The sequence below is a fragment of the Protopterus annectens genome, chromosome 4.part0, assembly GCF_019279795.1.
Source record: "Protopterus annectens isolate FY-2018-M chromosome 4.part0, PAN1.0, whole genome shotgun sequence".
Taxonomy (NCBI): domain Eukaryota; kingdom Metazoa; phylum Chordata; order Ceratodontiformes; family Protopteridae; genus Protopterus; species Protopterus annectens.
This window is the reverse complement of record NC_056733.1, coordinates 606,885,481-606,900,750: the sequence shown is the minus strand read 5'-3', so window position 1 is coordinate 606,900,750 and position 15,270 is coordinate 606,885,481. Positions and strand designations below refer to the sequence as shown.

Below are 15,270 nucleotides of genomic sequence, written 5' to 3'. Positions count from 1 at the left end.
CATTGATAGCCAAGCAACCTGTGCTCTCTTCGCCTGTCCATTCCATTCTGGAATCATTCCATAAGCCCTCTACTAGAAAACTCTACAGAAGTAAATGGAGGATATTTGATTATTGGGCAGAACAGAATCAGACAGAACCCTTCTCAGCTGTGATACACTCTGTTCTTGAATTTTTACCACATCTGTTTAAGGAGAGTGCTAGCTCATCAACTGTCAAAATCCAACTTGCAACCATTTCAGATTTCTATGTAGGGTTTCAGAATTCTTCCCTAGCATCCTCTAAACCATGCAAAGCATTTTTGAAAGGTACTTTTCTACTTAGACCTCTTTATAAAGATCCTATATAACCATGGGATTTAAATTTGGTACAGCAAGCCTTGACATAGTCCCCCTTTGAACCTGCAACTAAATGTGATCTAAAATTCTTAACCTGGAAGACTATCTTTTTAGTTGTGATTACATCTGCTAGAAGAGTTTCAGAACTTCAAGCATTGTCTTCTAAGTCCCCATATTTAGTTTTCCACAAGGACAGGGTCACCTTACAGACCATTTCTTCCTTCCTACCTAAGGTTTGTCAGAATCTTGCATCAACCAAGCCGTTAACCTGCCAGTATTCTTCCTAAACTTTGTGAATAAAGGCGAGTGTATGCTGAACTTGGTTGGGTGTTCACAGGTAGTTGCATTTATACCTGCACAGAACAAAACAAATTAGACAGGCAGACCAGCTCTTTGTTTTATTTACTCATCACAAGATGGATGAATTGGTCACAAAAGTAACTATAGCCAGATGGTTGACAGATTGCATCTCATTTATCTATACTAAATTGAATCTCCCCCTACTAAAACCATTAAAGGCTCATTCAACTAGCTCTATGGCTACTTCTACTGTATTCCAGTCTAGAGCATCCATAGACCATATTTGTGCAGCTGCCACTTGGTGAAACCCTCATACCTTTATCACTCATTACAAATTGGATCTGGTCTCGAGGGGAAGAGTGGCCTTTGGCTCAACCGTACTCAGAAATATCCTTCCTTAGAGTCCACCCAGAAATTTAGGTAGCTGGGGACTCTGAATCATACATTGAGTAACGAATGAAAATTGATAACATCAGGTAAAGAAGTTATGTATTTACCATAACATTCCATCTGTGTTGTCCATTTGCATTCTTCCTCAACTCCTACCCTCCATTTCCTTCATACGACTCCTGGAGGAATGGGATTTTCAAGGTCACAAAGAACACCCCATATCCCCTGTGTTGAAATCTAGTTACAGCAATTCTTTTATGGTCTTTCCTTATCTCTCTCTCAAGCTGTATACAAGATCTGAGGGGAGTTAGGCTTGGTGAATTATGGGTAGGAAAGGAGCTGATCCGAATCCATACATTAAGCAAGAATGAAAATGGGCAACTGAGATGGAACATTTTGGTAAGTATATAACTTATTTTTTATTAAGTGTCACTAGGACTTCAATGAGTTCCATATTTGCATCATATGGAATCTGATGTGAGACAGTGGAGTTACAAATAAATATAGGTACACCCCCACAGTTGCTGGTGGATCTAAATGCATGGTAGTCATTGTACTTTGGAACACAGGGAGTGCTGTCACTATACTGAAATCAGGTTTCTGTAACTACACAACTGCAGATGTCTTTAAGGGGTAATGAAGGCCTCAGGCTTACCTCAAGTTCAGAGATTTTGTTGGTTCAGCAGTGCTGCCCTAATACTACCTAGCCTGGAATCTGCTATGTTTGGGATGTCCATTTGATGAACTCTGCCTAAAAAAGCACCACAGGAGTAGCAAATACTTTAGCCAGTATGCTGAATCCAAAGGGTGAAAGGTGCAAGCCATCCCTGGAAAACTGATGAGCTGTATTGACCATTTATTCCTTTGCAGACATACACATACACTCGGGATCCTCTAGAATGAATCCATTTTGTCTAGTCAGTTATTGAAGCCATTTATTTTTGTTCTTGCATTTTGTCATCATACTTGCTGAAGATCAAATGCTGTTCAGTGCCACTACCCTTCCCTGTTCAAAGACAATTTGTGAACAGCTCAACAAGTCTGTCTGGGTACTACTTGTATGGCACCACCTTGAAAGAATGTGGAAAACTCTCTTTCTCCAGAAGTTGGCATTACTTATGTGCATTTTCCACTCTGCGATTAGTATTCTGGATCAGGTATGAGAGCCGTAGTTACATGTCATATTAAATGATAAGAACTAAAGGGAGGGAAAGCAAAAATGTCCTAGAAAAGATCCTAAATACAATACATACATGCACCATATACCCATACTATTATTTTGGTGTCATAACATCTCAGATGTACCCTTTTTCCTGTCCTGGTATATCACGGATGTTCTTCCTGGTAACTAGTGGTCCCTATCCCAATGTTGAAGACTTTGCTCATTAGCTCAGAGTTGTGTGGAAGTATGGCAGCCACCACATCCCACCCATACACGTACACACACACACACACAAAAACTTATCCACACCCTCATTCCATACACTAAAATTCAGACACACCCTCATACATGCAGCCCCTCACATACATGTCTGCTAAACATATCTATATTACTACATCAAAAGATATTTCTGTGAACACCTCTCCATTGACACCAAGCCATCAAAGTTCACTTCTGCAGATCGCAGAATTTTTCTCAGGGTAAGGAAGTAGTTGGCCATCTCCATAACTTTGCCTGTTTCCCTACAGTAGTGCAATCTCAGAGTTGGTATATATACTTGGGGGGGGGGGAGCACAGCCTCCCACTTGGGTGGGTTTCATTTAGTGCAGTATGTGTTCCGTTGTGCTATGGGGCAATTGTTTCATTGCCCTGGGAAAAATTCTGCGATTCGCAGAAGTGAATTTCAGCGGTTTGTGTCAATGGAAAGGTGTTCGATGGAAATGTCTTTTGACGAAATAATATAGACCCCTGCTAAACTCCCCAGCACTTACCTCTTCTGTGATGCATGAACATGACTTTTAGCTGTGTTCATTGCAACAGACAGCCAGCAACGGCCATGTTAATTTATGCAACAGTGCGATTTTCTGAATTGCTTGGATGTGTAAATGCATTACCACAGGCAGTTCCAGGGGAGAGCATGGCTAATTACTATATTCCTCTCCCTTGGAATGACTCATTGGCATCTAGATGCTAGATGCCTCATTAGCATTTAACATGGTTGTGGATACAGCCCACTGTGGTGCTGCATATCTTTACTCAAAAACACTGTAGTAAGGTTATGTAAAATTTACCATGAATTGCATACCTTGTCGTGTACAGTTCATGGTAACTTTTCTGAATTTGAGCCTAAGTCTTCAGAGACTGTACTTTATTTTCTCCTGGTGGTGGTTTCTGAAGTTCCTTTTACTTGCCTTTCTTTCTTGCCATCATTTTTTTTCAGAGTGCAAAACAATGTTGGAGAACTGTTTAACACTGGATCTACACTGGCTGCTCCAATTCCTTGTCATGGAAGCGATGGATCTCCAATTTCTAATATCATTTACTATAGGTAGGAAATGAAGGTAATAACCAAATAATCATTATCTAAGTGGTAGACTAATTGCATTACTGTATTTTTTAGAATTTTGTTAGTACTTTCCTATAGCAGTAAGGGGAGATTAAACTAAATGGACCGCTACCTCCAAAGACTTTTTAGTACCATGTCTATGACTGTCACCTAGATTTCATTAAATAATAATAATCACCACTACAGCTTAGTTTGGATCTGCTTTCTAGGAGCAGAGCCTCTTTTGGCAGCTTTGTTGTGTAGGACGTCCACATCTGAAACATTTCCTTATGTCATATTGCCTACCCTCAGAACTTTCATAAACTGACTGCAGTTCTGTTTGTCTGGTTAGAACCCACTTAAGAAGCCTGTTCAAGTAAGATAATATTGAGTTGGTGTTGTACAGTGTATTTGTTAAAATTGTAAGGGGTGGATTCTTGAAAAGGTTGTTTTTACTGTCTCTCTCAAGTACAGCTGTACTTTAGAATTTATATTTATAGTTAGAAAGAAAAAGAAGATATGTCCTTACCATAACGTTCCATGTGAGTTGTTCATCTCGCCTTTTTGTTCTTACACGTGGGTTCGGAGCCGATCCCTTGGCTCCGAATCAGCCACTTTTCAAGCTCAGACTCTCAGAGACCTAGTGTATATCCCATGATGCTCTACTGTAAATCCCCAGATCTAGTATGCTGCAACCAAGACAGCCTACAGGAAGAAATAGAACTATAGTGCCTACATATCTAGGTAGCTATAAGTTTGTAGAAGGAAGAAACAGTCTGTTCCAGAAGACAGGCCGACAAAAGTCGACCAATCCACCAAGGCAACCATCTTTCTCAACCGGAGGGGAAGGTGGGTGGGAATGTAAGAACAAAAAGGCGAGATGAACAACTCACATGGAATGTTATGGTAAGGACATAACTTCTTTATGTGAAGTTGTTCTATCTCGCCGTTTTGTTCATAGACGTGGGTAGCGTCCCAAGCACCCTAATCCAGGGTGGCTCACAGGAGAACATTCCTGAGCACAGTGGAACCAAAGGAAGCCCTGTCCCTGGAGGTCCTGTCCACTTTGTAATGAGTGATAAACGTGTGAGGTTTTGACCAAGTGGCGGCTGCACAGATGGTATCCAAGGGCAAACAAGCTGCATGAGCTAATGACATAGAAACAGCCCGGGTAGAATGAGCTTTAACGTTAGTTGTTAATGGTTGATTAGTGGAGGAATACATGAATTTAATGCAGTCAGAAAGCCACTTGGATAATGTGATTTTTGATACTGCAAAACCTTTCTTACTGTCTGCATAAGAGACAAAGAGTTGATCCGATTGTCTGAAATCCTTCGTCATATCCAGGTAGAATCTTAATTGTTTGTGTACATCCAGCTTGTATAACATATATTCTAGTCTGTTGGTATGGTGTCTAAAGAAGATTGGAAGCTCAATGGACTGATTTAAGTTAGTCTCTGAACAGATCTTGGGAAGGAAGGTAGGGTTAGTCCTGAGGGAGACCTTATCAGGGTGAAAAATCAAATATGGGGGCTTGGAGGACAAGGCCTGGAGTTAGGAGACCTTACATGCAGATGTAATGGCTACCAGAAATATAGTTTTCCAAGACAGAAACTTTAAGTGACATGATGAGGTGGGTTTGAAGGGGGCGAGCATCAATTGGGATAAAACCAGATTCAAATTCCAGGGAGAGACAGGGTGTCTGATAGGTGGTCTGAGATGGTGGGTCCCTTTTAAGAATGATTTACATAGTCTATGGGACATGATGTTAGACCCGTTAAACCCTACATGGAAATTGGAAATAGCAGCCAATTGAACTCTAATGGTGGCAGCTGCTGTGCCATCATGGAACAAGGAAGACAAGAACTCTAAGATGGTATGAATAGGTGCCACATGAGGGTCAATGTCATGATGAGAAGCCCAGTGAACAAATCGTTTCCATTTGCTGTTATATAGCTTCCTGGTAGACAGTTTATGAGAGGAAACTATAATATGTTGGACTGCGGGAGACAAATCTTGAGACTTGGCTAATATGGGAATTGGAGCAGCCAAGCTGTCAGTTTTAGGGAGATGAGGGAGGGATGAAGAACTCCTGACGAAAGAGTCAGAAGATCTGGCACTGGGTCCAGGATCCATGGTTCTTCCACTTGATACTTCTGCAGGAAAGGGAACCAAATCTGCCGAGGCCAAGATGGGGCTATAAAAATCACAGTCCTTCCCAGACTTTTGGCTTTCTGCATGAATTTGGGAATTAGGAGAATTGGCGGGAAGGCATATAGGAGGCCCGGGGGCCAATCGTGTACGAGCACGTCCCTCAGGTTGCTCCCCGGTGGGGGATAAAGGGCAAAGTAGCTGCTACATTTGGCATTCATCGGAGATGCAAATAGGTCGCAGCAAGGCTGGCCCCATCTGCGGAAAATCTTGTCTGCCACCTGTTGTTTGAGAGACCACTCGTGAGGCAACAGCATGGCCCTGCTTAGCTTGTCTGCTATCATGTTGGATGACCCCAGGATGTGCGTTGCTATCAGAAAGCGTCCGGTGGATACAGCCCATTGCCAAATTCTTAGGGCCTCTCGGCATAAGGGATACGATCTGGTTTCCCCTTGCTTGTTGATGTACCAGACTACTGACATGTTGTCCGTCTGGATAGCAATTGTACCTGGAGGAAGAGAGTCATGAAAGTGTTGCAACGCCAGGAATACCACTCTCAGCTCTAGGACATTTATATGCAAATGTGATTCCATGTTTGACCAAGGCCCTTGGACAGTCTTTCCTTGAAATAGCCCCCCCCCCACCCTATCAGGGAAGCATCCGTGGTCACTGTGGCTGTGGGTTGGAGAAGAACAAAGGGACGTCTGATTATCACTTGGTCGCTGTTCAACCACCAATTGAGATCCTTCTTGTAAAGATTCATTAACCGGATCTCGTGTGACATGGGCAGTCGTTGGTAAGACCACTGTGTGAAGAGTAGCCACTGGAGTATCTGCATGTGCATGTGCCCTAACGGGACTGCTATCAGTGTGGCTGCCATTGTGCCCAATAGCTGCAGTATCTGGGACGCAAGAGCTTTGTTTTGAACCAACAGACTGGATAATTGACTTTTTAGAGATACAATTCTTGCTTGAGGCAACCTGATCCTTGAATTGACGGTGTCCAGTTCTGCTTCTATAAATGTAATATGCTGCGAGGGCGATAACGCAGATTTTTCGAAGTTTAAGGTTATGCCCAACTGGGAACAAAGGCTTATGCTGTAGTCTCTTGCTTGGATTAATTGATACCTGGAGGTGGCGGTGAGGAGCCAGTCATCCAGATATGGAAATACCCAGAATCCCAAATGTCTCAGGTGAGCCGTGACCACTGCCATACATTTGGTGAACACCCTGGGGGCTGTGGTGAGACCAAAGGGCAGGGTTCTGAATTGGTAATGACTGGCCCCCAGCCGGAAATGCAGGTGATCTGTGGATGATCTGTCCATTTTGATGTGGTAGTACGCATCCTTGAGATCTATAGAGCACATCCAGTCGCCCGTTGCTAAGAACGGAAGAATCGACTGCAGCGTTACCATCTGGAACTTTTCCTTCTTGATGAAGGTGTTGAGTTTGCTGAGGTCCAGTATGGGCCACCAGTCCCCTGTTTTCTTTGGAACTAAAAAGAACCTTGAGTAAGTTCCGGATCCTATTTGGTCCACCGGGACTGGCTGGATAACTCTTTTGTCTAGCAGTTTTCGGATTTCTATGGCTGCTAGCTTTTTCAGGCTGGGTGGAACGTCTGGAATCCTTGTACACATGGGGGGGATTTTTGTAAAGGGAATGTAGTAACCTCTGGCAATGATGCTTTTTACCCAAGAATCCATTGTAATGTTTAGCCAGGCATTTGTCTATAAAGCCAAGCGACCCCCGACTGCCTCCAGAGAAGGACAGCCGGGCTTCCTTTCAGGAACGCTGATAGGGCTTACCAGAGAACTGCTCCCTGTCACCCTGGTTTTGCAGACCGCCTCTGCCGTTTGGATGGTGTCTTCCATTTCTGCCCCCTCCTCTGCCGCTAGTGGGGGTATCAATAGGTGTGGTTTGGAAAGCTCCTTGGGGTTTTCGGAATCACATTTTTCCACTTCATTGCTCTTTGGGGTACGGTCTAGTTGGAGTGGAAAAATGTACTCCTACAGCAGACAGAGTCTTTCCTTCTTGTTCACACCTAGTAAGTGTCTCCTTAACTTTGGGTCCGAATAAGGCGGACCCATTGAATGGGGTATTGACGAAGGAAGATTTGAAGGCTTCTGCAAAGGAGCAAAGGTGCATCCAGGACTGTCTCCGAAGAGCTATCGCTGAGCCTGCTGCCCTACTCGATCCATCAGCAGCATAAGAAATGAGTCGCATGGATGAGTTTATTATCGAATTGAGTGTGTTGAGTTGCGCAGTCACCTTCTCAGAAACTGCATCTGCTGTGTTACCTAGGAGAGTATCTTCTAGCTCTGTAAGGAGATCTTGTTGAAGGCGGGTAAAATGTGTCAGGTAGTTGAGTGACCTCATGGAAAATGCCACAGAACTAAATATGCATTTCCCATACCTGTCCATCATCCTAGAATCCCTATTAGGAGGATGGACAGAAGAAGAGGTTTCCGACATCTCTTTCTTGGTGGTTGCCGCCACCACCATGGCATCAACCGGGACTCCCTCTGTAAGAAAAGCCTTGTCAGTAGGGGAAGTAATAAACTTGTTGGGCCTCCGAGGGACCGGTTCCACTGAGTCAGGGGACTCCCACGCCCTTCGAGCAACCAGCTCCATCAATTTGTCGAAGGGTGGGGTAACCCAGGAGATGGATGGTTGAGATCTAAAGGCCTTCAGGAGGACCGACTCGTCCTCAGTAGGGGCAAGGGAATGCCAATCACCCCTCTGTCTTAAGATCTCCAAAATGTCTGCAAATGAGACATCCTCTGAGGGGGATCATGGGGACACTTCTGATTCCTCCAAGTCGGTATCCGATGTCAGGGATTCCTGTGGGGGAGTCCAAGGGCCTCCTCTTGCACAGTCTCTTCCTAGGTACTTCATCGGTGGGAGCATCTGGTGAAGTCCCTAGAGAGGAGGGGCCACCCAATGAGGATAGCTGAGGCCCTGGATCTCGACGCCTGGTGGAGACCTGTGGGGATGAGGTAGAATGAGGCCCGTTAAGGTGAGGGGAAGACAGATCTGAGCAGGTAGTGGTTTTAGCAGACATGACCTTCCTCATGGCATCGAGGGCACCAGAATCTCAGTCTAAGAAGTCTGTCGGCTCTGAAGAGGCTGGCAGCTCTCCTCGAGCAGAGACCCCCCCGCTCCAATCCAGAGGACGGAGCCGAAGCCACCTGCGCAGAAGCCCTGAGGGGAAGGGTCGGAACTGAGGTATCGGTTCGACTCTCCACCCCGGAGCCAGCGAGGGACTGTCTGCCCCAAGACTCCACGGTCAGAACCGAGGAGATCAAGGTCGATGGAGCTGAGGGAGGTGGATCAAACCTCGGCTCCGAGGGCTCTACCAACATCGGTTCCGCCCGCCCCAGCTCCGAGAGCTCGATTGGCTTCGGAGGAGGAGGGGGAGAAATTATGGCTGGGGTTTCATGCTTCAAAGCCGAGTGGCTCAAAGCGGACAGCATTTTGGCCAGGGCCGGGTTCTCTAAGAGCCTCTTAACCACTCGGTCCAGGTCCACATCAGAAAGCCTCGAAGAATGCGTCGAGGGATGGGTCAAAGGAGCCGAAGATGGTATCGATTGAAGAATTGGAGACTGAGGAGTCTCCAATATCAGATCCACAACTGGGCTCCGAGGTAGAGGATCGATACACGGCTCCAAGGGCTGTGGAGCTGATGCACGAACCATAGTAGAGGAATATGGAGCCGCTGACTTGGGCTCCGAGGATCCCTTGGAAGACTTCGACCCCTTTGAAGCCTTGGAATAGAGGTCAGCTTTGTCTAAAGTAGCCTGAAAATCAGGCTTCAGAAGTCCCCTATCTACCAACTTCCTGCGCCTTTCCAAGAGAACCCTGTGGAGCCGATGCACAAACCATAGTAGAGGAGCTCGGAGCTGCTGACTTGGGCTCCGAGGATCCCTTGGAAGACTTCGACCCCTTCGAAGCCTTGGAATAGAGGTCAGCTTTATCTAAAGTAGCCTGAAAATCAGGCTTCAAAAGTCCCCTATCTACCAACTTCCTGCGCCTTTCCAAGAGAACCCTGGCGCTAAAGGAGTGGCAGATAGAGCACACCTCTTGTAGGTGAACAGAGCCCAAATAGTACACGCAGGTGGAGTGGTTGTCTGTAACAGACATCTTTTGACCACACCCGCACCTTTTGAAACCTGACTTTTGTTTCTCTGACATATTTAATAATAAAAATGCAGGTCCCTGAATTTTAAGTATAATAACAAAACAGTTATCTGTGTAAATATTACTACAACACTAATTTAACTAAGAACTAACTTCTTATAGGATATATGTAAGTGTGTATGTATATATATATATATATATATATATATATATATATATATATATATATATATATATATATATATGTAAATACCTATAGATTATAAAAGGAGAAAGGAGAGCACACACACACACAAAAGTGACAGAGCCCTGTCATGCCCAAACAGATAAGTGAGGCCTAACAGCCCTGAATAGAACTACTTCAAAAATTTTTAACTAGAGCTAAACAAACAGGCTATAGCCCAATACTATAGATAACACTTCTAATTTTAATGATATATAATACTTTTATTCAGAAAAAACTTCTATTAATATTAAAAAAATAAGTCACTGGAACAGACTGTTTCTTCCCTCTACAAACTTTATAGCTACCTAGATATATAGGCACTATAGTTCTATTTCTTCCTGTAGGCTGTCTTGGTTGCAGCATACTAGATCTGGGGATTTACAGTAGAGCATCATGGGATATACACTAGGTCTCGAGCTTCTCTGAGAGTCTGAGCTTGAAAAGCGGCCGACTCGGAGCCGAGGGATCAGCTCCGAACCCATGTGTAAGAACAAAACGGCGAGATAGAACAACTTCACATCATATATTACAAAATAAACTGAAGTCTGTGACATCGAGCATACCCTTTAATTCTGGCACATGAGACATCAGTTTGAATCAATGTAGTATGACCCCAGGAATGGGGATCCTATGAAATTTAACTTAGTGTAGCAGCAACAGAGATAATGGCCTCACTATGTAGGACCCACTTCAGTTGTCTCTCTTCAGTGTCTGTGTATATTCTTATCTATGAGTAATTTCCTGACTAATCTTTTAAGAAAAATAGAACTGAAAATCTTTCTGTAGTGTGGATGTGAGAAACTAAAAACTTGTCTCTTGCCTGCTTTCTGCCTTCACTCATGCAAGGAAATCCATCTTTTATTCTGTTTAATATGTCTTACTTTTTTTGCAGATGTACGACAACATAGCATCCCTAAAATTTCAGGAGGGCAATAATAATGAAATGCTGGCAACAGCTATGATCTCAGCAGAGGGGGAAGTCATGGACTTCCGTCAATCTGTAGCAGCTGAGGGGAGAGTTGAAGATTGGATGACTGCAGTTCTAAACGAGATGAGAAGAACAAACAGGTTAATTACTAAAGAAGCTATATTCAGATACTGTGAATACCAAAGCAGGTGAGAAGGATATAATTTTTCTTCGCTTAACCTGATTTCCTCTTTTTCTAGAATGTGCATAGATGCATGTCGCCTTTACTTGAGACACAGTTTCTGGAGGTTTTCTTCATTCCTAATATGTTCCTAAAGAACATTGGTCCCTTTTTAAAGACTGTCAGCATCTGTATTGTAAAATTATGACACTGTGTAACAACAGATTATTTTTAGGTTATAACAACAGTAAACATTGTATATATTCATTTTTGACATAACAGAATGCTACTAGAGTGCTGTAGCTAGCAGTTCATAAGAGTCAGTAAGAGAAAGCAATAAGAATGGAAAGAAAGAACTAAGTGGTGTGATTTATATGTGAGTACTAGAACGTTAAACTATTGTCTTAGACAGAAAAGAATAGCAGCAGGGAAGAAACTTTGCATCCTGAGCTGGAAGTAGGTTTAGGGATTTAAATTCAAGGCTGAAAGATGTTATAGCTGCATGTAATTGAAAGAATAAGAGTTTGGTACACATTGGATTGCTAAAGCTATATGATGCTACAGGAAAAAAAAAAGAATAGAGTAGGCTGAGTGAATGCCCAAGAAGAACGGATATTAGAAATTGTAATGACCTAAAGGAAAGTTCTTTTCTTCACAGCAGTAGTGTAATGGGTAGTATAACTGAAACATTGAGAACTTATGGAAAGTATTGGTGTGAGTTAGCTGTACTAACACTCTAAAGAACCAAAGTTTTGTCCTGCTGCATGAATATCATTCCCTGGTGTATCCTGTCTTGAGATTTCCTGAATTTCCTGACTGTTGACATCAACACTTTCCCTCCACCCCACCTTCCTCTTACTACCTCGCCACTTCCCTCCTAAGTCACTTAACCTCCTCTCTATTACATCCAACAGGCCCCACCTATCATGCATGCTCCTATTCCTAAAACCTTTATTTTCACTTCCTTCCTCATCCTTCTTCTACTTCCTTTATACCATGCCACCTCCTATACTCACTTCCATCTACACCCCCCACCTCTGCCTCCCCACCTCCCCCATACAACACACTTCCACAACATCTCAGCCTCTTTAGTTCCCTCCCACCCTTCCCCTATTCTTCAAAGTAAAACTTCTCCCAATCACTACTTCTTCTTTCGGCTTTTCCCGGTTAGGGGTCGCCACAGCGAATCACCTGTCCGCTCATGATTGGCAGTAGAGTTTTATGGTGTAGAGTTGCCAGCCCAGCGCCCAACCTTCCACAGAAGGTGCACACATGCACGCAGTCACACCTAGGGCCAATTTAGAGTGTCCAATCCTCCTACAGCATGTCTTTGGGATGTGGGAGGAAACCGGAGCACCCGGAGGAAACCCACGCAACCACAGGGAGGACATGCAGACTCCGTACAGAAGGCACCCCAGCCGAGGATCGAACCAGAGAACCTCTTACTGTGAGGCGACAACGTTAACCGCTGCACCACCGTGGCTGCCCCAATCACTACTAAATACTACAAACCCAGACCTTTTCATTACCAGACACTTCTAACTAAGTACAAACCAAAACAACTTATTCTGTATCTTACTTACCTCTGCTTAGCCGGTGACATTCACCCTAATCCAGGACCAAACTTCTCTCCTACTAACCACACTGGCTCCCACAATAATTCCACCAATAAATACCTCAAATTCCTCACCATCAATGCCCAAAGCCTAAAAAATAAAATAACCCACTTTCATGCCTGGCTCACTCACAACTCACCTGACATTGTAGCCATCTCTGAAATCTGGCTAAAACCTCACATAAGTGACTCTGAATTCCTTCCCCATGGATTTCAATCACTTCTCGGGGTGGCAGTGTCGCACTAGTCTACTTCAACCAGCTGTCCTTTACTCCATATCCTAATCCCATCCCTTCTTTCAATAATGCTGAACTTGTAGCAGGCCTTCTAAAAATTAACAATCATAAAAGCATCTGCTTCATTTCCCTCTATATTCCTCCAGGTAACAACACCAACACCCTGGAAGACATCCTGTCCTGGGCCTCCTCAAATATTAAACTGGAAACATACATATTGGGTGATGTAAATATAGACTGGAACAAAATCAATAACCCTAACCCCATCATGTCAATCAATCTATTTAACTACACTCAACTTACTAACACCATCACTAGACCCAACAAAACCAACCCCCCCCCCCCCCGGCTCCATACTAGACTGGAGCCTAGTATCTCATCCCAATAAAGTGATGCAATCTGGTGTCATACCAGACTCATTAGGAGACCACCTCCCTGCCTTCACCCATCGAGCTTCCCCCCCACACTCCCACCAGTTTATCCGCACTTGGAACCTCTCTAACTTTAACACTACTGCTTTCTCTGATTCATTCAGGAATACAGATTGGAACCCCCTGAAAACTCTTCCATTGGACTCAGCCGTTGACTTTTTCAATTCAACTTTCTTAAATGTCCTTAACTCCCTAGCTCTAGTAAGAACAAAAAGAGTAAAAACTAAGACCACCCTGTGGCTTACTAAAGACACCAAAAAGATTATGCTACAAAGAGATAAAACCTGGAAAATATACCTCGAAAATAAACAGACATCTTACTTAAATACAAACAACTAAGAAACCTTGCCAAAAAACAAGTTATCAAAGATAAAAAGTCCTACTACATCAAAATGCAAACAAATCATGCAAACCCCTCCCCCCCAAAATTTTGGAACTCTATCAACTCTCTCCTTAGGCTAGGTACTAAAACCAATCCCTGCCCCGACACCAGCAAATCTGACCTTGAAATTGCCTCACTATTCAACACCTTCTTCACCACTTCTATTGGTGAGCTAACCAAGACCTTTACCAACAACAACCCTCAACCCCACCCCAACATCCTCTCCCTCTTCTCCCCCCCCTACTTTCGAACTCAAACCCATTTCCACCTACCAAATAAAGAAACTACTCTCTAAACTAAAGCCTTGCTTCAATGCCCCCGACAGCATTCCCTCCTCCTTCTTAAAAATAGCCTCCAATGGTATTGCTCTCCCTATTAGCATCCTGATCAATAGATCCTTATTTGAATCCTATGTACCCAAACTATGGCGCTCTGCATATATTCTTCCACTTCACAAGGGTGGCAAAAACTGTAATGTATCTCCGCCCCATAGCCATCCTTTCCCCCTCTCTAAAATCCTTGAAAAATGCATCCACCTCCAGCTCTTGCCATTCCTTACCAAACACCAGCTACTCTCTCCTACCCAACACAGCTTCCGCCCAGGACGTAGTACCAACACCGCCCTTCTCTCCTTCTTACATACTGTCAATTTAGCCAGTGACTCTGGTAATTTCGTATCCTCAGTTCTGCTGGACTATCTAAAGCTTTTGATACCATCTCCCACACCCACCTTCTAAATCATCTGTGTAATCTCAATCTCTCCCATAAAACTGTCTCCTGGTTCTCCAGCTATCTTTCCGACAGGTCACAGGCTGTCAAATGGGGCCATGGCACCTCCACCTTCCGTCCTACCCCCACTGGAGTACCCCAAGGATCCATACTTGGCCCAATTCTATTCAACATCTTTAACGACTTTTACAAGGCCATACCCAATACTAAAATTGTTCAATATGCTGACGATTCTACTTTGATCTGCTGCACCTCCAACTTAACAGATCTTCAACTACAGACACAAACAGCCTTCATAACTACCGAAAACTGGATGCTCCAAAATCACCTCTCATTTAATGCTAACAAAACTAAAATCTTTCTATTCTCTCCTTCTAAGTCCTCCCCTATTGATAAAAACGCATTCCAAATAATCAGCCATAACAACTCCATTTTAGAGGTTGTTCCCTCCGCCAAACTTCTTGGTGTAACCATTGATGAACACCTAAAATTTAATACTCACGTCCAGCTAAACATAAAGAAAACCCACATAAAACTCGGCCTACTTTATAGAAACAATCACTTCCTCTCTCCTGCTACCAGACTAACTCTTGCCACTACTTATCTCCTTCCCTCTCTACTGTATGGCGCCCCTCTGCTTACTAATTTATCCTCCTCACTATCCTCCAAACTAGAAATATGTTACAATAAAATATCCAGATTTGCTACCAAAGCCAAATCTTCCACTCATCACTGTTCCTCCCTTCACTCATTAAACTGGCTTG

The 15,270-nt window shown here is 43.7% G+C and overlaps 1 protein-coding gene across 1 annotated transcript in view; it reads left to right on the top strand.

The window, feature by feature from the left end:
- The window catches only part of DNAH10 (dynein axonemal heavy chain 10), a 5,879,077-nt gene that overhangs the window by 2,699,356 nt on the left and 3,164,451 nt on the right, over window positions 1–15,270 (top strand). The window contains exon 31 of the mRNA XM_044069759.1: window positions 10,918–11,141. Within this exon, the coding sequence (XP_043925694.1) occupies window positions 10,918–11,141 (224 nt within the window). The remainder of the gene's footprint in view (window positions 1–10,917; window positions 11,142–15,270) is intronic.